Source organism: Brassica rapa, chromosome A01 (genome assembly GCF_000309985.2).
Source record: "Brassica rapa cultivar Chiifu-401-42 chromosome A01, CAAS_Brap_v3.01, whole genome shotgun sequence".
Taxonomy (NCBI): Eukaryota; Viridiplantae; Streptophyta; class Magnoliopsida; order Brassicales; family Brassicaceae; genus Brassica; species Brassica rapa.
Genome location: NC_024795.2, coordinates 29,099,514 through 29,121,705, shown reverse-complemented (window position 1 = coordinate 29,121,705; position 22,192 = coordinate 29,099,514). Strand labels below are relative to the sequence as shown.

Sequence of the window (22,192 nt, the reverse complement as noted above, 5' to 3'; positions counted from 1 at the left end):
AAATCGATGGAATAACCACTATAAAATTATTATTTTCTTGATAAACGGAGACGACAAAGGCTCCAAACCTCTTTGAACATCATCATATGTTAGTGCATGATGCAACTAGGCATTAAAACAATATTGTCATATTTTTTGAAATTTTCTAAAAATCTATGGGCTAACCCCTACAAATATATTGAGTTTTTGGTAAATACTTTTTATACTGAAGCCTATATTCTTTAGTGTTGTTTTAAAATTTCTACCATATTCTACATTTGTATTAATGTATGCGAAAATCTTTTTCATGGTAAATGAGCATCGTTCAATTTTTTTTATCAATTAATTTAGTAAAACTTCATAATACGCCCTAAATCGATGGAATAACCACTATAAAATTATTATTTTCTTGATAAACGGAGACGACAAAGGCTCCAGACCTCTTTGAACATCATCATATTTTAGTGCAGGATGCAACTAGGCATTAAAACAATATTGTCGTATTTTTTGAAATTTTCTCAAAATCTATGGGCTAACCCCTACAAAAATATTGAGTTTTTGGTAAATACTTTATATACTGAAGCCTATAATCTTTAGTGTTGTTTTAAAATTTCTACCATATTCTACATTTGTATTAATGTATGCTAAACTCCTTTTCATGGTAAATGAGCATCATTTAATTGTTTTTATCAATTAATTTAGTAAAACTTCATAATACTCCCTAAATCGATGGAGTAACCACTATAAAATTATTATTTTCTTGATAAACGGAGACGACAATGGCTCCAAACCTCTTTGAACATCATCATATTTTAGTGCATGATGAAACTAGGCATTAAAACAATATTGTCATATTTTTTGAAATTTTCTCAAAATCTATGGGTTAACCCCTACAAAAATATTGAGTTTTAGGTAAATACTTTATATAGTGAAGCCTATAATCTTTAGTGTTGTTTTAAAATTTCTAATCATTTTCTACATTTGTATTAATGTATGCTAAACTCATTTTCATTATAAATGATCATCGTTCATTTATTTTTAGAAATTAATTTAGTAGAACTTCATATACTCCCTAAATTAGAGGAATAACCGTTATAAAATCGCTATTTTTTTGAAAAATTGAGATAACAAAGGCTTCAAATCTCTTTGAACATCAACATATATTAGTGGAGGATGCAACTATGCATTAAAACAATATTGTCATATTTTTTGAAATTTTCTCAAAATCCATGTGTTTACTAACCCCTACGAAAATACTTAGTTTTTTGGTAAATGTTTTATATACTGAAGACTATAATCCTTAATGTTGTTTTAAAATTTGTAACCACATTCTACATTTTTATTAATGTATTTTAAGCTCTTTTTCATTGTATATGAGAATCGATATATTTTTTATCAATTAATTTAGTAAAACTTCATAATACTCCCTAAATCAAAGAAATAACAACTATAAAATCATTTTTTTTCTTGAAAAATGGAGACAACAAAGGCTCCAAACCCCTTTTAAAATTATTATATGTTAGTGCATGATGACACTATGCATTAAAACAATATTGTTATATTTTTTGAAATTTTCTCAAAATCTATGTATTAACCCCTACAAAAATATTGAGTTTTTGTTAAATACTTTATATAGTGAAGCCTATAATCTTTAGTGTTGTTTTAAAAAAAATTTAACCATATTCTACATTTGTGTTAATGTATTCTAAACTCTTTTTCATTATAAATGATCATCGTTCAATTGTTTTTAGAAATTAATTTAGTAGAACTTCATATACTCCCTAAATTAAAGAAATAACCATTATAAAATTGCTATTTTGTTTTGAAAAATAGAGACAACAAAGGCTCCAAACCTCTTTGCCCATCAACATATATTAGTGCAGGATGCAACTATGCATTAAAACAATATTGTCATATTTTTTGAAATTTTTCTCAAAATCCACGTGTTAACCCCTACGAAAATATTGAGTTTTTGTTAAATGTTTTATATACTGAAGCCTATAATCTTTAGTGTTGTTTTAAAATTTCTAACCACATTCTACTTTTTTATTATTGTATTTTAAGCTCTTTTTCATTGTATATGGGAATCGATATATTTTTTATCAATTAATTTAGTAAAACTTCATAATACTTCCTAAATCGAAGGAATAACCACTATAAAATCACGTTTTTCTTGAAAAATGGAGACAACAAAGGCTCCAAACCCTTTTGAACATTATAATATATTAGTGCATGATGAAACTATACATAAAAAATATTGTTGTATTGTTTGAAATTTTCTCAAAATCTATGTATTAACCCCTACAAAAATATTGAGTTTTTGGTAAATACTTTATATAGTGAAACCTATAATCTTTAGTGTTGTTTTAAAATTTCTAATCATTTTCTACTTTTGTATTAATGTATGCAAAGCTTTTTTTCATTATAAATGATCATCGTTCAATTGTTTTTAGAAATTAATTTAGTAGAACTTCATATAGTCCCTAAATTAGAGGAATAGCCATTATAAAGTCGCTATATTTTTGAAAAAAAGAGACAACAAAGTCTTCAAACCTCTTTGAACATCATCATATATTAGTGCAGGATGCAACTATCCATTAACACAATATTGTCATATTTTTTGAAATTTTCTCAAATTTCATGTGTCCCCTACGAAAATATAGAGTTTTTTGGTAAATGTTTTATATACTGAAGCCTATAATCTTAAGTGTTGTTTTAAAATTTCTAACCATATTCTACATTTTTATTAATGTATTTTAAGCTCTTTTTCATTGTATATGGGAATCAATAAATTTTTTATCAAGTAATTTAGTAAAACTTCATAATACTCCCTAAATCGAAGGAATAACCACTATAAAATCACTTTTTTCTTGAAAAATGGAGACAACAAAGGCTCCAAACCCCTTTGAACATTATTATATGTTAGTGCATGATGAAACTATGCATTAAAACAATATTGTTGTATTTTTTGAAATTTTCTCAAAATCTATGTATTAACCCCTACAAAAATATTAAGTTTTTTAGTAATACTTTATATAGTGAAGCCTATAATCTTTAGTGTTGTTTTAAAATTTCTAACCATATTCTACATTTGTATTAATGTATGCTGAACTCTTTTTCATTATAAATGATCATCGTTCAATTGTTTTTAGAAATTAATTTAGTAGAACTTCATATACTCCCTAAATTAGAGGAATAACCATTATAAAATTGCTATTTTTTTGAAAAATAGAGACAACAAAGTCTCCAAACCTATTTGAACATCAACATATATTAGTGGAGGATGCAACTATGCATTAAAACAATATTGTCATATTTTTTGAAATTTTCTCAAAATCCATGTTTTAACTAACCCCTACGAAAATATTGAGTTTTTGGTAAATGTTTTATATACTGAAGACTATAATCTTTAGTGTTGTTTTAAAATTTGTAACCACATTCTACATTTTTATTAATGTATTTTAAGCTCTTTTTCATTGTATATGAGAATCGATATATTTTTTATCAATCAATCTACTAAAACTTCATAATACTCCCTAAATCAAAAAAATAACCACTATAAAATCCTTTTTTCTTGAAAAATGGAGACAACAAAGGCTCCAAACCCCTTTGAACATTATTATATGTTAATGCATGATGAAACTATGCATTAAAACAATATTGTTGTATTTTTTGAAATTTTCTCAAAATCTATGTATTAACCCCTATAAAAATATTGAGTTTTTGTTAAATACTTTATATAGTGAAGCCTATAATCTTTAGTGTTGTTTTAAAATTTCTAACCATATTCTACATTTGTGTTAGTGTATGTTAAACTCTTTTACATTATAAATGATCATCATTCAATTGTTTTTAGAAATTAATTTAGTAGAACTTCATATACTTCCTAAATTAGAGGAATAACAATTATAAAATTGCTATTTTGCTTTGAAAAATAGAGCCAACAAAGGCTCCAAACCTCTTTGACCATCAACATATATTAGTGCAGGATGCAACTATGCATTAAAACAATATTGTCATATTTTTAAAAATTTTCTCAAAATCTATGTGTTAACCCCTGCGAAAATATTGAGTTTTTGGTAAATGTTTTATATATTGAAGACTATAATCTTTTGTAACCACATTCTACATTTTTATTAATGTAGTTTAAGCTATATTTCATTGTATATGAGAATCGATATATTTTTATATCAATTAATTTAGTAAAACTTCAAAATACTCTCTAAATCGAAGGAATAACCACTATAAAATCACTTTTTCTTGAAAAATAGAGACAACAAAGGCTCCAAAACCCCTTTGAACATTATTATATGTTAGTGCATAATGAAACTATGCATTAAAACAATATTGTTGTATTTTTTTGAAATTTTCTCAAAATCTATGTATTAACCCCTACAAAAATATTGAGTTTTTTAGAAATATTTTATATACTGAAGCCTATAATCTTTAGTGTTGTATTAAAATTTCTAACCATATTCTACATTTGTATTAATGTATCCTAAACTCTTTTTCATTATAAATGATCATCGTTCAATTGTTTTTAGAAATTAATTTAGTAGAACTTCATATACTCCCTAAATTAGAGGAATAACCATTATAAAATCGCTATTTTTTTATAAAAATAGAGACAACAAAGGCTCCAATCCTCTTTGAACTTCATCATATATCAGTGCAGGATGCAACTATCCATTAACACAATATTGTCATATTTTTTGAAATTTTCTCAAATTTCATGTATTTAAACCCCTACGAAAATATTGAGTTTTTGGTATATGTTTTATATACTGAAGCCTATAATCTTAAGTGTATTTTTAAATTTCTAACCACATTCTACATTTTTATTAATGTATTTTAAGCTCTTTTTCATTGTATATGGGAATCGATATATTTTTTATCAATTAATTTAGTAAAACTTCATATAACTCCCTAAATCGAAGGAATAACCACTATAAAATCACTTTTTCTTGAAAAATGGAGACAACAAAGGCTCCAAACCCCTTTGAACATTATTATATCTTAGTGCATGATGAAACTATGCATTAAAATAATATTGTTGTATTTTTTGAAATTTTCTCAAAATATATGTATTAATCCCTACAAAAATATTGAGTTTTTTAGAAATACTTTATATAGTGAAGCCTATAATCTTTAGTGTTGTTTTAAAATTTCTAACCATATTCTACATTTGTATTAATGTATTCTAAACTCTTTTTCATTATAAATGATCATCGTTCAATTGTTTTGAGAAATTAATTTAGTAAAACTTCATATACCCCCTAAACTAAAGGAATAACCATTATAAAATTGCTATTTGTTTGAAAAATAGAGACAACAAAGGCTCCAAACGTCTTTGACAATCAACATATATTAGTGCAGGATGCAACTATGCATTAAAACAATATTGTCATATTTTTTGAAATTTTTCTCAAAATCCATGTGTTAACCCCTACGAAAATATTGAGTTTTTGGTAAATGTTTTATATACTGAAGCCTATAATCTTTAGTGTTGTTTTAAAATTTCTAATCATATTCTACATTTATATTAATGTATCTAAGCTTTTTTCATTGTATATGAGAATCGATATATTTTTTATCAATTAATTTAGTAAAACTTCATAAAAGTCCCTAAATCAAAGAAATAACCACTATAAAATCACTTTTTCTTGAAAAATGGAGACAACAAAGGCTCCAAACCTCTTTGAACATTATTATATGTTAGTGCATGTTGAAACTATGTATTAAAACAATATTGTTGTATTTTTTGAAATTTTCTCAAAATCTATATATTAACTCCTATAAAAATATTGAGTTTTTGGTAAATACTTTATATAGTGAAGCCTATAATCTTTAGTGTTGTTTTAAAATTTCTGATCATTTTCTACATTTGTATTAATGTATGCTAAACTCTTTTTCATTATGAATGATCATCGTTCAATTGTTTTTAGAAATTAATTTAGTAGAACTTCATATACTCCCTATATTAGAGGAATAACCATTATAAAATCGCTTTTTTTTTTTGAAAAATAGAGACAACAAGGGCTTCAAATCTCTTTGAACATCAACATATATTAGTGCAGGATGAAACTGTGCATTAAAACAATATTGTCATATTTTTTGAAATTTACTCAAAATCCCATACGAAAATATTGAGTTTTTGGTAAATGTTTTATATACTGAAGCCTATAATCTTTAGTGTTGTTTTAAAATTTTTAACCACATTCTACATTTTTATTAATGTATTTTAAGCTCTTTTTCATTGTATATGGGAATTGATAAATTTTTTTTGTCAATTAATTTAGTAAAACTTCATAATACTACCTAAATCGAAGGAATAACCACTATAAAATCATTTTTTCTTGAAAAATGGAGAAAACAAAGGCTCCAAACCCCTTTGAACATTATTATATGTTAGTGCATGATGAAACTATACATTAAAACAATATTGTTGTATTTTTTAAAATTTTCTCAAAGTCTATGTATTAACCCGTACAAAAATATTGAGTTTTTCGTAAATACTTTATATAGTGAAGCCTATAATATTTAGTGTTGTTTTAAAATTTCTAACCATATTTTACATTTGTATTATTGTATGCTAAACTCTTTTTCATTATAAATGAGCATCGTTAAATTGTTTTTATCAATCAATTATTTTATATCATATAAAATAGAAAAAATGTTTGTTTGAATTAATAATTTTTATTTATGTGTTTGCATCATTTTAATCATATACGTAATATTTACTGAGTTTTTAATTATCTATATGTATGTATTATTTAATAATATGTAAAAGAACATATACTACATAAAACTAATTTATATAATATTTATCCCACGCAAGGCGCCGATCTTAACCTAGTACTTATTAACACTTGAGTCTATAGCTATTCAAAAAATCAATAGTAGTTGTGTTTAAGACTATCATGTCCTAAAATTGAGACTGAGGGCAATCATCTTATTTCCCACATTGGAATAAATATATTAGTAGCGTTCTATGTTTTTATAGGGTGAACAAAAATATGAAAACTACATACTTTGTGGCAAAGGTTTATCATTAAAAAATTGGAAATAACACTTGTCATAAAAGTGTTTTTCCTAAGTTGTCATAAAGGTTAGATTAAATTTATTAAGAAAAATAAGGAGGTTATGAGATTTACCATTTCATCTATATTTTGCCTTTTAAAATTTTAATTCCAGTTGGACTAAGATTTTAGATGTGATTGGGTAGAAAAAAGATCAATGTAATTAAGAAAAGTAAAGAAGGTATAAGATTTACCATTTTTATCTATATATTTTTTTTTTGAAACTTCAATTCCAGTTGGACTACCGTTTTCGATGTGATTGGATAGAAGAAAAAAAATCAATGTAATTAAGAAAAGTGAGGAAGGTATAAAAATCTCTAAATTTTCTTTTTGGTAGCTTCTTTCTCTTGCTCACAGTGCTAGTGATACGGTGTAGAAGAAAATAGATTAAAAAACATATCATTTACCATAAAAACTATGAATTTTAAAAACTTATTGCTAGATATTAACCCAAAGAAATATTTAAGAAATTAATAGCAAATTAAAACAAAAGGGGACAAAATAAGTTTAAATGATGCGCATTGCATAGAATAGAATATGAAAGTCTCTGGACACAAATACAATAGGCATGCATTGTATTTGATGGGCTCTAGATGAGCATGCTTTATTCACATAAAACAAAAGTAGATATTAGGAAGAATTAAATAAAATGATTATTCAGGTTTTCTTAAATCCTTGATGCAGCTTCTCGAGATAATTTATTTACACCAACCTTCGCAATTTTGTCTGGTCCCGGAGCAACCCCCAGTGGAGGAACAACAAAAGCAAGTCTTATCTTTGGTTTTGAGTTTTGGGCATACTTTTTGGCTGCATGTTCCTTTAGCTGCATCGACAACTATATAAACAAAAAAGTAACAACAATATCATTTGGAGGAAAAACAACTATCGAGGATATGATGATGGAATTACAATGGTGAAAAAGATAGATGATGAACAAATGAAAACTATTATAAATGCATACATTCTTGAAGAGGAGATAAAGCAATCAAGATGATGCAAAAGATAGCGAACTGTGATGACGACATATTGTTTATGATAACGTTTATGATTAATTCTTTTGAATTTAAACTTACTGGTTTGATGGTTGAAAGCTCCTTTTAAGATTGATTAATTTATAGATCGAAGTGTTGCTCGCCTTGCATGGCGATCCATAAAAATGGGTAGATTTGTTTGACTTGTTTTGTGGTGATTATATTAGTATTTATTTTTTTCCTTACTTAATTGTTTACAGAAACAGTCAAACTATTGTATGGTAAAGAAAAATACATATGAATTATTAACTGATTTTTTTAAAACACAAACTACTAATTATTTATAATCAACTAATTCTTAATATATATATATATATAGAGAGAGAGATAATAAAGATTTTACTAAATGTATCCATGAAGTAATGCTAAGTACCACGGCGTTGCTACTGCAGTTCTTCTGTTCATCCATGGCTGTTTTTGGGATTGGACAATCCCGGGGACAAATACAAAGGAACTAGACACAATGTATCCAAAACATGTTTTTAAGTGATAAATGTATTCAAACAACTTGGATCTGCTTCTTGTGTTGAATCTCAAATATAATAGTTGTCTGTTCTTGTTTGACTACGGATTGGGTTCGAGATGATTGGTTTTTTTGCTGAGTCAGTTGGGATTCAAATGAACCTAGTAAACATTTTTACAGCCGTCAGCAAACGTCAAACGCTAACACTGTAAACCATTTGTAAACGTTTAAAAGTGAACCAATTAATAAGCTTTTGGATAAGGATCTGACTGGTTCAAATGCAGCGGTTGCGGTTGCGGTTGCGGGAGTTTGTGGATGTGGACGGTTGCGGTTTCTAGCAGTTTTAAGATATTTGTACGACTGGTACTGCGGTTAAAAATTGGTGCGTTTGCGGGTGACCTATGACTGGTTAACTACCAAATGCGGTAACAGTCAAATAATGAATTACTAATATTTATATTTAATATAATTATAAAAATATCAAAAATCATAAAATTATAATAAATATAAAAATTTATATTTAGAAAGTTATAATTTTAATTTTTAAAATTTTATTGAAATTGTTTTTATTATAAAATTTTATAATATTAATTAAAATATAATAGATATATTTTAATATTTTCATAATTTCAATTTTAAATTTTTTATTAAATATTTTTACTTTTGTATATATATTGTTTTAAAAAAAAAGTTTACACTTCCGCAACCGCCCGCAACCGCAAACGCTAGCTGGAGTTAGCTTTTGAATTTATGAGATTCGGAGCGGTTTGAAGCGGTTTAGAGCGATTTGAGTGATTGTTGCAAACCGCCGACAACCGCTACCAACCGCAAAAGCTGCGTTTGCGGGTGGTAGCGAGAAAACCAGTCACCCCCTTACTCTAATGAATAAACTAAACTAATGGAAATTAAGATTAAAATATGTATTATGAAACATCATTTTATCATCATAAAATGAAAAGAGTATAGTATAATGAATGGTTTCAGAAAAAGAATAGCAGAGTGAAATTATCTAATCAATAAACAAAAGGTTAAAAGGTTTCTAAAGCAACTTTTAGTGTTCATTGTCATTTCGTCCATTGAATGTGCACTAAAGTTTTCAGTGAGTCATGCTTTGTGTCCACCGTTGAATGTGCTTCGCTGTTCACCACTCACAGTGTTGTTTTTCTTTTCTTTCTTGTTTTTTCCACTGTGGTTTTATTACATGCAATAAACCTTTATCTTTCACAAAATAATTCTTTAGTTAAACATGGAAAATACAGTTTTACACTTAAAAATTGTTAATCGCTCAAAAGAAAATTGCAAACGTCTAACCATATTATTAAGAAATATCATATTATTATATTCTTTCTTGATTAAATGGTAGATGAATCAGATGCTGTCAGGTTTAATGGAACAGGCTGCGTTCTGTTTAAAAAGTAGCTAGGAAAGGCACTTTTGATGCTTTTTTTTCCTCTGTATAAAATAATATAAAGTTAAAAACAAAATATCTCAGGTTTCAGGTAAAAAGAGGTACGGTGCAATCGTACTGCAGCCACGGAACAAAAGTCCAAATTACCTTAGCTTTTGTTGTGTTTTCTTTTTTGATCAAAAGCTTTTGTTGTGTTAAGTGTGTTGTCCATTACTCCACTGTTTAATCATTTTCATCTCTTCGTCTTTGCTTTGTCAATCAAACGAAGTATTTACGTGCCTTTTCTTCTTTCATTATCTGAGTATACAAGTTTTATATCCAACATTCAAATAATCATCTATGGATTTCTAAAATCAAGATAACCCAGACAAATGTGTTTGTATATTTTTACCAAAAAAAAAAAAAAAAGTGTTTGTACATCTTTCTGATTGAGCTATTATTGTCCACCCTATACACTAATAAATTTTTTTAAAATGATACTATTAAAATATGGAACCTCTTAAAAACTTTACAAATAATAAAGGTGAAATAAAGATTGGCAACTTGGCTGTAATGTATGGTGATGCTACGTTCTGCATCCACACGTAATCCCAAACACACCAACCTCTCACGCCAATTATTGCTATATTTTTGGTTTTATATCCCAAGAAGTGAAATGGTTAAAGCAAAAATATTACATTTAAAAAAAAAAGATTTTTCTTTGTCTCTGACATATGATATGTTGTATGATGTATATGATACGACGGGTGCTGTACTGGTCCATTAGTGAGCCGAGTGGGTCTCCTCTGATTACTTTATCATCCATTCACATATGGTAACCAGCTAAACACAACTCTTTATTCAAGTTCCATCATAACCAAAATATTTGAGTAAGAATTTGGTGTCAAAGGGCCCCTTCTTTACATACTTTTTTTCTTCCTTATTGGATATTTATAAAACAAGATAAATGATGAAACGCTCTAATTAGCCATTTTAGCATGTATATATTTATAGAAAATGTATTTAAATTAATATCTATGAATTATTGATATTTATAAACCAAAATTATAACTATGATTAGGCATTTTTAATGTAGTAAAAACATACTTATTTGGGATTACACTATTATTATAATTTCAACCACAGAAAATAGAAATCATATGCTTACTTGTAAGTTTAACCATCAGTTTTATAATTGAAGGAAAATATATGTATATTAAAAAACAAAATTGGAGGAATAAATAAATACAATCAGCCAGAGCAGGAAAACTCCACTACTATATAAACGCGTCATCGGCTTAGCCAAATTTCACGCCCTAAAAATCAGAGATTCCAATAACTTCTCTCTCTCTGTTAATACGATTCTGATTCTATTTTTTCTCAACCAATGGGCCACGAAACAAAGGCGCCGACGGAGACCACCACCACCCTCGTGTTCTCGTACGGAACTCTGAAGAGAGGATTCTCGAACCACGTCCTGATGCAAGATCTGATCCGATCCGGCGACGCTTCTTTCAAAGGAGTCTACCAAACCTTAGAGAAGTACCCCCTCGTCTGCGGACCCTACCGAGTCCCTTTCCTCCTCAACAAGCCTGGATCGGGTCAACGCGTCACGGGAGAGCTTTACTCGGTCTCTCCCCGCGGTCTCTCGCGTCTCGACGAGCTCGAAGGGATCAGCCGGGGCCATTACGTCAGACAACCGATCCGTCTCGCCGCGAAGGAAGAGGGAGGAGATCTTGAAACAGAGCGTGTCTCGTCGTCGTGCGTGGTGGAGGCGTACTACGCGCACAAGAGCTACGAGGAGGAGCTCTGGGAGAGGAACAGGAGGAGGTCGTTCGGCGCGTACACGGAGAAGGAAGCGCGTGGGTATGTGAAGCGGAACGATAGGCCGCAGCATCTTAGCTTCTTGGATCATATCCGTATTTTCGTTTCTTCTCCATGTGACTGATTTTAATTTTCCCTCTCTCTCTCGGGAAAAAAATGGAAAAAGAAAAAAAACACTAGTTACTATTACATGTTGTAAGGGTCCCATCGGTCCTTCGTATCCGTACTACGGTTGTCCTTGGATTAGGTTCTGTGATTGCTGTTCGGATGTAAAACAATACAAGTCTTCTGTCTTAATAAGCTTTTGGTCGCTCTTGGTACTTGTGATCGTTTTGTACCCGAATCGAATCCCTGTTTGTAATCACTTATCAGAGATCAATTGTTCTCCGTCACAAAACTCAACATTATGTAATCAATTTCTCTGATAACAGTTTTTTTAACGTCTATAGAATTATAGATTGGAATTTAAACTACTACGCGATGTAAATTTTGATGTCACTCACTACGCAAGAAACCAACTTGCAAATGAGAAAATAAATATTTATTTTAAATTAAACAACTAACGTAGGTAGGTGTGTAAAGTCTCTGCGTGACTCGTGACAAGACGACAATGGCAATGTTAATAATATATGAAGAGCCCAATTATTTGAATTTAAGACCTTTTAATACTAAACTACCATTTGCCTTTTCATATGGACTAAAACATAACATATTCCAAAGATTTCAGATACATCAAGAAACAACTAACCTTGGTCACGTCACTATATTGCAAAAAAAAAAAAGGAAAAACTGAACAATTTTGTTTGACTAAATACAAAGATTTTAGTCAATTTAGATCCTTTTCAAACTCTTCACCAACTCCAGTTACTTGAACAGTATACCAATACCGAGACTAGTTCATGATGCAAAGTAGAATATTATCAACCTCAAATGCTGTTTAATTATATTTGTTTTTTCTAATCAAAATGTCTCTATTAAGAGATGTGCCAGATATAAATAAGTTTTTCTAATTGTTAGTAACCAGTGAATGAGTAATAGCTACTGAAAATAAACGGCCCAGCCCAAAATTCGGATCGAATTGGGACTTAAAATCCGGTCCGACCCAGCTACGACACCTCCTAAAGACAGACAGGTTTATAGCAAGTAGACAAAAGAAGTATCGTATGGCGAGAGTATTTTGATTGAACCTTTTGAGTTGGTTTTAATAAATCCAAAAGCTATTAGATAGATGTCTAAAGCCACAAAGGTTGTCGTACCATAGGGCCTATACAAAAAGGCTTTTTCCGCACGTAGATAACTCCATTTTGATCATGCGTTTGCGGTTGATTTGAAGCAAGTCTCATCGCTGGTAGAGTAAACGCAGCCATCGTTCGAGAGCTGTTCCAATGCGTCCCTGCCATTACATATTTACAGAGACCAAGCAGTTGATGTCAAGAAAGATTACATTATTTATGTTGCAACTTTGTCAGTGAGAAAGAATGGAGAGATATACTTGACTTGTTGCAGCGGAATCCTCAACTCCCGTGCAATCACGTCGCAGTGGACTCCAGCTTCAGATCTCCTGGTGTATTCAAAATATATATAACCAAATATCAAACTCAAGTCATGCTTATAGAAGAGTGATCGAGGGAAAGATAAAATCAAACGAAAGAAGTTGAGTTTCAAATAGTAATATAATTAACACTAGTACAAAAACATTCATCTTCTGCAACAACTCGGTTTCAAACATCGGCAACAAGGCTTATATAACTGTGGTATGTTAAATGAGTTTTACTTAAAACACTTAACTACGGATGGCTCATAGGACTTTAGTGGTTGATATGCTCTCATTTATTAACCAAAGTCCAATCATGAGTATTGAAAGTTGAATGGATGATTACTCTTGGGGAGATTAGATGAACTTACAGGTGCATAGGTCGATTCAGGTAATTTAAGACTGTCTGCCTTACGCCATGCATTGGATCATTGAACTGGTTCGAGAACTGAAAAAATATTCTTCGATGATTAAAGAGAGCCACTAGAGCATATAAATTTTTGACTTCAAGATTGGATCTGTCTATATTATACCTGATTAGATGGACCGGTTTGGAATGGCCTTGCAGGCGTTGGCATTGATGAATATGGCTGAGGCCTAGGAGTTTCAGTAGCCTGAGTAATAGAACCACCCTGAAGTAGTTGAGGTTAGTATATAACAAGTTTTAGGCTCTGGAACAAAGCTTTAAACAATGGTAAGGGATAGGCTAATACCCGTGGCTTGGTGTTGTACATGTGAACATACATACACTCGGTAAAGTGGTGTACAATCTCGTTGAAGTCAGTGATAGGCCTGGAAGCATATAATTAGACTCAAAATTCAGATTCAGGAAGTTCATTTACTTAAAGACAAAGAAATATAGAGCATGTAACATTTTAAACCACAAAGAAATATCATATAGATATAAATATAAATCTCAAAGCTAGAAAGCCAATGTGATATGGTTTGTTAAACCAAAGTATCATAGACTGCTCGATTATGTCAAGGAAACAAAGATACCTGACTGAGAAAACATTCATAGATCGCTTCCCCTGGAAACTTTTCAGGTGACCATGTAGGCGAACATACATTCCCAGCCTGCAGAAAATGTAGACTATCAGAATCAAAAACTATACCAAATCAAAGAATCTACAAATGTTCTGCAGAAATATACCTGACTGCTTCCATTTCTTCAGTTTCTTGACGTTCATGACACCTGCAGATCATTGTTCACTGTGAATTAGCAAGACATCTTAGAGGCCTTATGAGAGCATTTTCAAGTTGAAGTTTTATTCAAACAAGAAAAATATATGAAGTACATACCATCTGATGCACTCAACGCAGCCAGTACCATCATCTACAACAAAATCGACCTGGGTGATTCTGTTCTCAATCCTAGAAACTCGTCCAACAATTGCAACCTAAACAAAGACAACACAAGGCTCGAAAATACTTAACTCAGTAGACATCAAATCTATAGCATAAACACACCAGCAAGCTCAAGATCACCAAAGTAAATAATCTATAGATGTAAAACATACTTGACTGAACTTGACTCAGTAGACTCCAAACTTAACCGTTAATAGCCAAATATGCAGCAACAACAACAAGACGGCATAATATCTCAGAAAATGTAAATGAAATTGCCTATTGATATCAATCTTCATAACCGTTAACACTTAACTCAATAGACATAAAACCTATAGCAGAAACAAGTTTGACACCAAGCTCAAGATCACCAAAGTAAAGAATCTACAGCTGTTCAACATTCTTGACTGATAACTTGACTCGATAGACTCCAAACTTAACCGTTAATAGCCAAATACGCAGAAAAAACACAGCAAGAGAGCATAATACATTAGTCTAAGTGCTGAAGAAGAAAAAAAAAAGAGCTTACAGTGTTGATATCAACGCCGTCTATGGAGAAATTCGATTCACCATTGGTTGAAACACTGTTCAATTGCTTCAACGTCAGTGGAAGCAAGGTACGCGCATCTCGATTCTGCAAAAAACAAATGAAAACTCAATACATCGCAGCTAATTTTCCCGAGAAACGCTAATTTTCCCCGAGAAACCACTGGAAACCGAAAGGATCGGATGCATCAAACGAGTATCGAAACGGCATGATAATAATCGTAAGCGAGGAAACGATTGATCAAACTAATCTATGGCGAAGAAGATTTAGAGATGCGGGACCCTGGAAGCAGATGAGGATTCAGGCGCTTGCGTAGTGGCCTGAGAAGGCATGAAACCGCCGCCGGCGAATGCGGCGTTACCGTCGAACTCGCCTCCGTACATGGTTTTAGATTCTCTCTCTCGAAGCCCTAATGGAACGCCTCGTCGCTTCGGTGGAAATAATTCGAAACAGCGCTTGAAGATTCTGGAAAAATTCTGTGCGTATTTAAGTCTTTAAATAATTATATTATATCAACTAATTAATGGAAAATTGTGTGTATTGTTCCCGCCAAATAAATTCCCATTTTCCCGCGATGGTTTTGAATTTTTTTCCCAAGTGTTTCTTTTTTTTTTGTTGAAAAACATATTTGTATAGTAATCTGAATGTTATTATTTTCAATTTACTTAAAAGTCATTTATATATAAATACGTACATTTGAAAAATATACATTTTTTGTGTCCGAGTGGTAAGTGTAGTCTGAAGTTTAAACATAATAAATTATATTTTGTGGGTTAATCAATTTTTGTGGTTACTAATCACTTGTGATAATATGTTCAAATTGACAATATACAACAGAGTTTGAGCATTATTTTAGACGGTAGAAAGCGGATTTAAATATTTATAAGATTTTTTTTTAAATAATTAGAGTTGATCAAAAAAGTTTGAGCTATATTGTTTTTTTATTAAACGATATCTTTATTTGTTGCTTCACTGTTTTATTTATTTCTTTTGATAAAACTTAGTTAGAACTGAGTATTATCTTTAATCCCTAATCCAATGTTTATAGTTTTATAAATTGTAACTATAGATGATTTAATGATTTGATTTAAACGTTAATTTGTTTGGTTGTCATCGATTACGTATACATCGGAGGATGAGATAACTAAATTAGATTTATTGATATATATTACCTATAAATTAAAAACAAATTTCATTAATTTGATGTATTATCTAAAAATATTCTATAATATGCTATCCAAAAATATTTCACATCACAATATTTTGAAAATAAATATAAATCTATGTCTGTAGTTTTACGTATATATAAAATTATCTTTTTTAGATAAATTATTTTATCGTATATAAAAATTAATATTTAATTAATTATTCTAATGTTTGTTGAATTGATAATATATCTATTTAATTTTTTTTGTAAAATTGTTAAATTGGTTTTCAATTTCTTTTTATAAATTGTTGAATGATATTTTTAAACATATATTTAGGTTATTTTGATATTTTTAGGTTCTAGGAACCTCGTCAGACAATGAAAAATCTTACTCAAATCCTGTTTGAAAAATGGATTTGTATCTAAATGTGTACATGTCCATTCTAAATGATTATGCAAACAACAAATTTTTTTTGTTAACGGGCTTGAATTCTTGTCAATAACGGAATAATTTGATTTAAACATGTAAAAATTATTGTGATAAACAGATAAAATCAATGACGTCGAATTATTATGGTAAATATAATTAATAAAATAGTTCGAAATAGTGAAAGAAATATAAAAGATATAATAAAATATTCATAATAGATGAATTGTGTTTTTATTTATGTAATAAATAATGTCGAATTTTTGGAAAAGACAATAAACGAAATAGTTAAAATTGATTTTAAAAATGAATCCGATGTAAGAAATCAATTAGAATTATGTAAGTAATGTTTAAACTTTAAAACTTTAGTTTTAAAAGTATTGATTATCGATAACTTAATGATATATAATTAATTTGTTTGGTCGTTATCCTCTGCGTATTTATCGGAGCATATGAGTCCCAATCGGGATTTTGGTTAAATTTTATGTGAGTATATGTAGGCATGATGATCTTAGCATTATCTGTGGCTAGACAAAACCTAAGCAAAGCTTTCTATCATTATCTCTGTTGTGGTTCATCAATCGTTTCCTTTATATGTCTTTTATCTCTTGATCTCTCTACTCAAACCTAACTTTGAGCAAGTTTGATTTTATTTTTTTCAGGTTGATCACTGATCCTTAGCAGCAGCAACAGCACCAATCTTAGACCGTGGCTATGGATCCTACGATTAAGACTAAGTAAGCGTTTCCGATATTCGTCTGATTGTTCTAACTCTCTGCTGCTTCATCTATATTTTTAATCACGATTGCATGTTGAGTTGTTAGTTGTTGCCTCCATTGATTCAGCTGCTTTAACATAAGGCTTTACTAGAGTGTGTGTGTGTGTGTGTGTGATAGAGAGACATGAACACTAGTTCTTGTTTCAATCCAGATATACAAAAGTAGACAGTATTTTAACACTTTTAATTGTGTTTCTTTTTAATCAGTGTGTTTTGGTTATAGACTTTTTTAAAATTTGGTTCAAAAGCGGAATATATTCTATTTTAGCTACAATCACTGGTTTAATTGGTGATGCTTGTATAGTTATTGCTATATGTTTCCTGTATGCAGTAGTTCCGTAGTAGCATTCTATATTAATTTAATGGACTCATTGTTAATTGTACTGTTGAGGTTTCTGTTAGTGTGTTTATTGAAATTTTTTTTTCAAGTTTAGTTCATTCTCAGCTGTCTCTTCTCTTGTTTGCCTGATGATACTTTTGGTTTGTTTTCTGAAGCAGAACTGGTCTATCCGAAACCACACTGCGCGCTCTGCGCAAATCATCTCCAGGATCTTTAGGAGGGCCTAAACTGAGTTTGATAATGACAAAATCTGAACCTAATTCTTCTTCACCGACCCGTCTTTCACTTGACCGCTCTCCTGCTAACAGGTCTCGTAAGGCTCCAACCCCACCAGAAGTAAGTTTCTCAATGGTATCTATCATCTTCTCAATATCTTGAATTCAAGAAGAACTGTTTGATATCCATTGTTCATTGTCTAATGATTATTCGCAGAAAACTCGTACACGGAGTGTGAATGGATCATCAGAATCATCACAACCTCGGTCGATCCAACTTAAGGAAGATCTGAGGAAAGCTAATGAGCTGATAGCATCCCTCGAGAATGAACTTGAACAAGTGCGGGAAGAGTCACTCGAGAAACTCTACGAGGCTTTAGAAGCTCAAAAAACGGCTAAGGAGAGTTTTGAGATTGAAAAATTTAAAGCCGTTGAAGCAGGAGTAGAGGCTTTTCATTTAAAAGAAGAAGAACTAAAGAAAGAACTCGAGATCGTCAAGAACCAGCACGCTTCAGACTCGGCCGTTCTTCTTTTAGTAACCCGGGAGCTAGATAAAGTTAGCTTAGAATTGGCTAAAGCTGACGATGCCAAGAACATGCTTATGCATCAAGCAGATGATGCTAGCAAGAGGGCTGCTATTTTGAAAAGCGAGCTTGAGAATGCGAGAGGTTTTAAAGCTGAGGTTAAAAAACGAGATAAGATCATCGAGAAGCTTGATGGTGAGATAGAAGTTTTGAAGATGGACAAGTCTTACGCGGACGGGTCTGCTGACCAGTGGTGCAACAAAACCATAGTATTGGAGAGACAGCTGGAGGAAGCCAACACGATGAAGAGAACCGCCTCGGCGTCTCTTGCATCCCTGACGAAGCAGCTGGAAGGAAGCAATAAAAGATTGCGCGCTGTGGAGTCTGAGGTGACTGATCTCAAGGATAAGGTCAAGTTGATGGCGAAGATGGGGCTTAGGCAAAGCCAGGATCTCGAGAGATCAGGACATGTGCTAGAGGCTGCGGAAGAAGAGGCAGTGAAACTGAAGAGTGAGGTTGAAACTGTGAATGAGGAGAAAAGTAGAATCTCGTCAGAGCTGGAGAGGACTAAAGAGAAGTTGTTGAGTCTAGGTGGTCGAGATTACGAGACGCAACTAGAACATTACAAGAAGATGTTTGAGGAGGCGAGGCTTGAGATCGATGTACTCGTCAGTGCCTTGGAGCAGACCAAGATGAGAGAAGCTGGTTTGGTGAATCACGTGAAGAAGTTTGAGGAAGAAGTTTGTTCGATGGGGAAAGAGATTAATAGGTTGGGTGGTTTGGTTAAAAGGACTAAGGAAGAAGCTGATGGAGCGTTGAAGAAAGAATCTGAGATGAGAGATGATCTTAAAGAAGTGGAAGATGAGGTGATTTATCTTCAGGAAGCTCTCAGGGAAGCGAGGGGTGAAAGCTTGAAGCTAAATGCGAAGATGTTGGATAAAGAAACTGAGTTTCAAAGCGTTGTTCATGAGAATGATTTACTCGTGAAGAAGATCAAGGAGTTAGAGGAAGCATTGGCCAAGAAAGATAGTGAGCTCAGTGAGAGCGAACAAGACTATGATTTAGTAGAAAACCTTGATGGAATGAACGTGAAACTTGAGGAGAAGAGAGAAGAGAAGGAAGATTCTTCAGATGGTAATGATGATGATGATGATGATGATGCAGTTGAAGTTGAATATAGTATGTGGGAAAGTTATCATACTGGGAAGAAAGAAGCTTTCCACAAGGGGAAATAAAACGTCTCTAAGGTTACTTGCAGTTTTTTTTTGGTGGTGTTGTGGAATCTGACTTATTACATATACAGAGGCACACACATCACTCTTTATCGTTTTTGACTCCATAAGTGTTCTGTCTTTTCTTTTTTTTTATGGCTTTTGAAATAGGTTTTTGTTTAGTTGGACTAATATGATTGTTTTCTTTTTTCGATTATTTTGGCCTTTACTGTTTTCTTTGTTCTTGCCTCATCAACAAACTCTGGAACAAAATCTATGTTTATGTTAAGGTTTCTGTTTTTTTTTTCTTGCTAAAAAATATCCAACTTTTGGTATTATTGTTTACAATGTTGAGCATATAGACCATTGCTCAGCATTATCAAAAGCAGTCATGGGAGTGTTCACTTGCCTTGTTTGTTTGTATTATAATTGCAAAACTGAAGTTAGTAACCCGAAACCAACGTTGTCCCTTTGTTTAGAATTCTTCTAGACGAGTCCCTGTTTCTTTGACCTTGAGAACTTATAATTACAGAGAGCTTAACTTTCTTTGTTTTTTTGAAACCTGGTAGGTACCTTGAAATGCAAGTTTCTCACGTTAAGTAACTTTTTGATAAGAGTTTATGACTCCTTTTTGACTGAACAAAACTTACAGTTGCTCAAGGTTAGCAAAATTGATGTAACTTTGAATGTGGTCTTAAAGTTATATGTTTCATAATCTTTTGACTTTCAAACGGATAACAAAGTGGAGAAGGGTAAAAGTAGTTTTGCTTCAAAATAGGGGAAGTCGATCTAGTTTAACGAAACCTTTGTTACTAACTAAAGTATACGTAAAAGGTAAAAATATATATGATTGTTCATCTGTTCCATTCGTCTTGAATCTACCTATAGAATTAGAGGGAATCGTTAGTAATCTGTTTTTTGTAATTTAACAATAAAACTGTTCTAATCTCTTGGTCTAGTGGTAATGGAACTCCAGTGGAGTGTCCGTCCTGGGTTCGAGTTGCTTTGGTCATTTTGCCGCCTATAACCGTGTGTGCTCGGATGAAAGGTCTCGTGGGGATTAGTCTGAACTTACCGTCTGGAATCCCCACTGATATAAAAAAAAAAAGAAAAAAACAATAAAACTGGACCGACTCATAACTCATTATTCTTAAGGGTTTTTAGTAATTAAACCCCTCAACTAAAGATGAATCGTAAAAAAAACCCTCAACTAAAAATCCTGTGAAATAAACCCTCAACTTTAGTTCCGTTAACATATGTTACCCTCCGTTTAAAAAACCGTGACGGAGGGTGACATATGTTAACGGTTTATAAGTTGAGGGTTTATTTCACTGGATTTTTAGTTGAGGGTTTTTTTCACGATTCATCTTTAGTTGAGGGGTTTTATCACTAAAAGTCATTAAATATTATTAAATTATTTATCATCATTTATACATTGTTTTAAGATTTATAAGCCTTTAAAACTAATTTATAAATTTTAATACATTAATATATTTGTATATTAATTTATACATCTTAAATTAATAATTTTTAACACTACTTACAACTTATTATAACTTTGAAATATTAAATTATTTGATATTTGGAAATAGTGATATAAAAAAATTTGTGTGTTTATATCGTCATTGTCAAATATGAAATAATTGAAAGTTTCTAAGTTATATTAAGTCTTAAGTAGTGTCGAGATAATTCATCTATGAAGTCAATCTTTCTATTTAGAGTATGACGCACTTTTTCTTTTTTTCATGATTTATGTCATCCGGTTCATACTTCTCCCCCCTCCAAAATAATGCATGATTATTTTTATTCTCATTGATTTCTGAATAACTACATTATATTTTTATTTTCTTGATCAATAATATATTTGAAACATAAAGTAATACAATAAATCAAGAACAATATAGGAAAATAGGAAAGTATGAGTCTGATGACGAAAATCATGAAAATAAGAAAAAGTAAGTCATACTCCAAATAGAAAGATTGACTTCATGGATGAATTATCCTCAACACTACTTAAGATTTAATATAACTTAGAAACTTTCAATTATTTGATATTTGAAAATGACGATATAAACACACAATTTTTTTATATCACTATTGCCAAATATCAAATAATTTAATATTTTGAAGTTATAATAAGTTGTAAATCGTGTTGAAAATTATTAATTTAAAATGTATAAATTAATTTTATAATAGATTAATGTATTAATAATATACATTAGTTTTAAAGGCTTACAAATCAATCTAAAACAATGTATAAATGAATAATAAATAACTTAAAAACCCTTTAATGACTTTTAGTGATAAAACCCCTCAACTATTTTTGAATCGTAAAAAAACCCCTCAACTAAGTTTTCAA

General features: G+C 30.9%; 3 protein-coding genes across 4 annotated transcripts; 2 read left to right on the top strand and 1 right to left on the bottom strand.

The window, feature by feature from the left end:
* The first annotated feature begins 11,187 nt into the window (after window positions 1-11,187).
* On the top strand, window positions 11,188-12,188 carry LOC103843872 (putative gamma-glutamylcyclotransferase At3g02910). Its single transcript, XM_009120651.3, has one exon. It carries the CDS (start codon window positions 11,327-11,329, stop codon window positions 11,885-11,887), a length of 561 nt encoding a protein of 186 aa, XP_009118899.1. The 5' UTR covers window positions 11,188-11,326; the 3' UTR covers window positions 11,888-12,188.
* Window positions 12,189-12,754: 566 nt separating this feature from the next.
* LOC103843883 (replication protein A 32 kDa subunit B) lies at window positions 12,755-15,696 on the bottom strand. The gene is made up of 10 exons (XM_009120660.3): window positions 15,473-15,696; window positions 15,174-15,278; window positions 14,600-14,697; window positions 14,451-14,492; window positions 14,297-14,374; window positions 14,011-14,089; window positions 13,831-13,929; window positions 13,669-13,745; window positions 13,256-13,324; window positions 12,755-13,156 (listed from the first exon to the last, which is right to left on the bottom strand). Exons 1-10 carry the CDS (start codon window positions 15,572-15,574, stop codon window positions 13,072-13,074), a joined length of 834 nt encoding a protein of 277 aa, XP_009118908.1. The 5' UTR covers window positions 15,575-15,696; the 3' UTR covers window positions 12,755-13,071.
* Window positions 15,697-15,916: 220 nt separating this feature from the next.
* On the top strand, window positions 15,917-20,957 carry LOC103843893 (WEB family protein At3g02930, chloroplastic). Of its 2 annotated transcripts, none has more exons than XM_018654830.2 (4): window positions 15,917-17,337; window positions 17,428-17,502; window positions 18,042-18,219; window positions 18,316-20,957. In XM_018654830.2, the coding sequence occupies exons 2-4, from the start codon at window positions 17,480-17,482 to the stop codon at window positions 19,855-19,857; spliced, it is 1,743 nt and encodes a 580-aa protein (XP_018510346.1). In that variant the 5' UTR covers window positions 15,917-17,337; window positions 17,428-17,479; the 3' UTR covers window positions 19,858-20,957. The 2 variants fall into 2 exon arrangements, with proteins under 2 accessions (XP_018510346.1, XP_009118927.1); XM_009120679.3 differs by having other exon boundaries at window positions 18,039-18,219.
* Window positions 20,958-22,192: the final 1,235 nt, after the last annotated feature.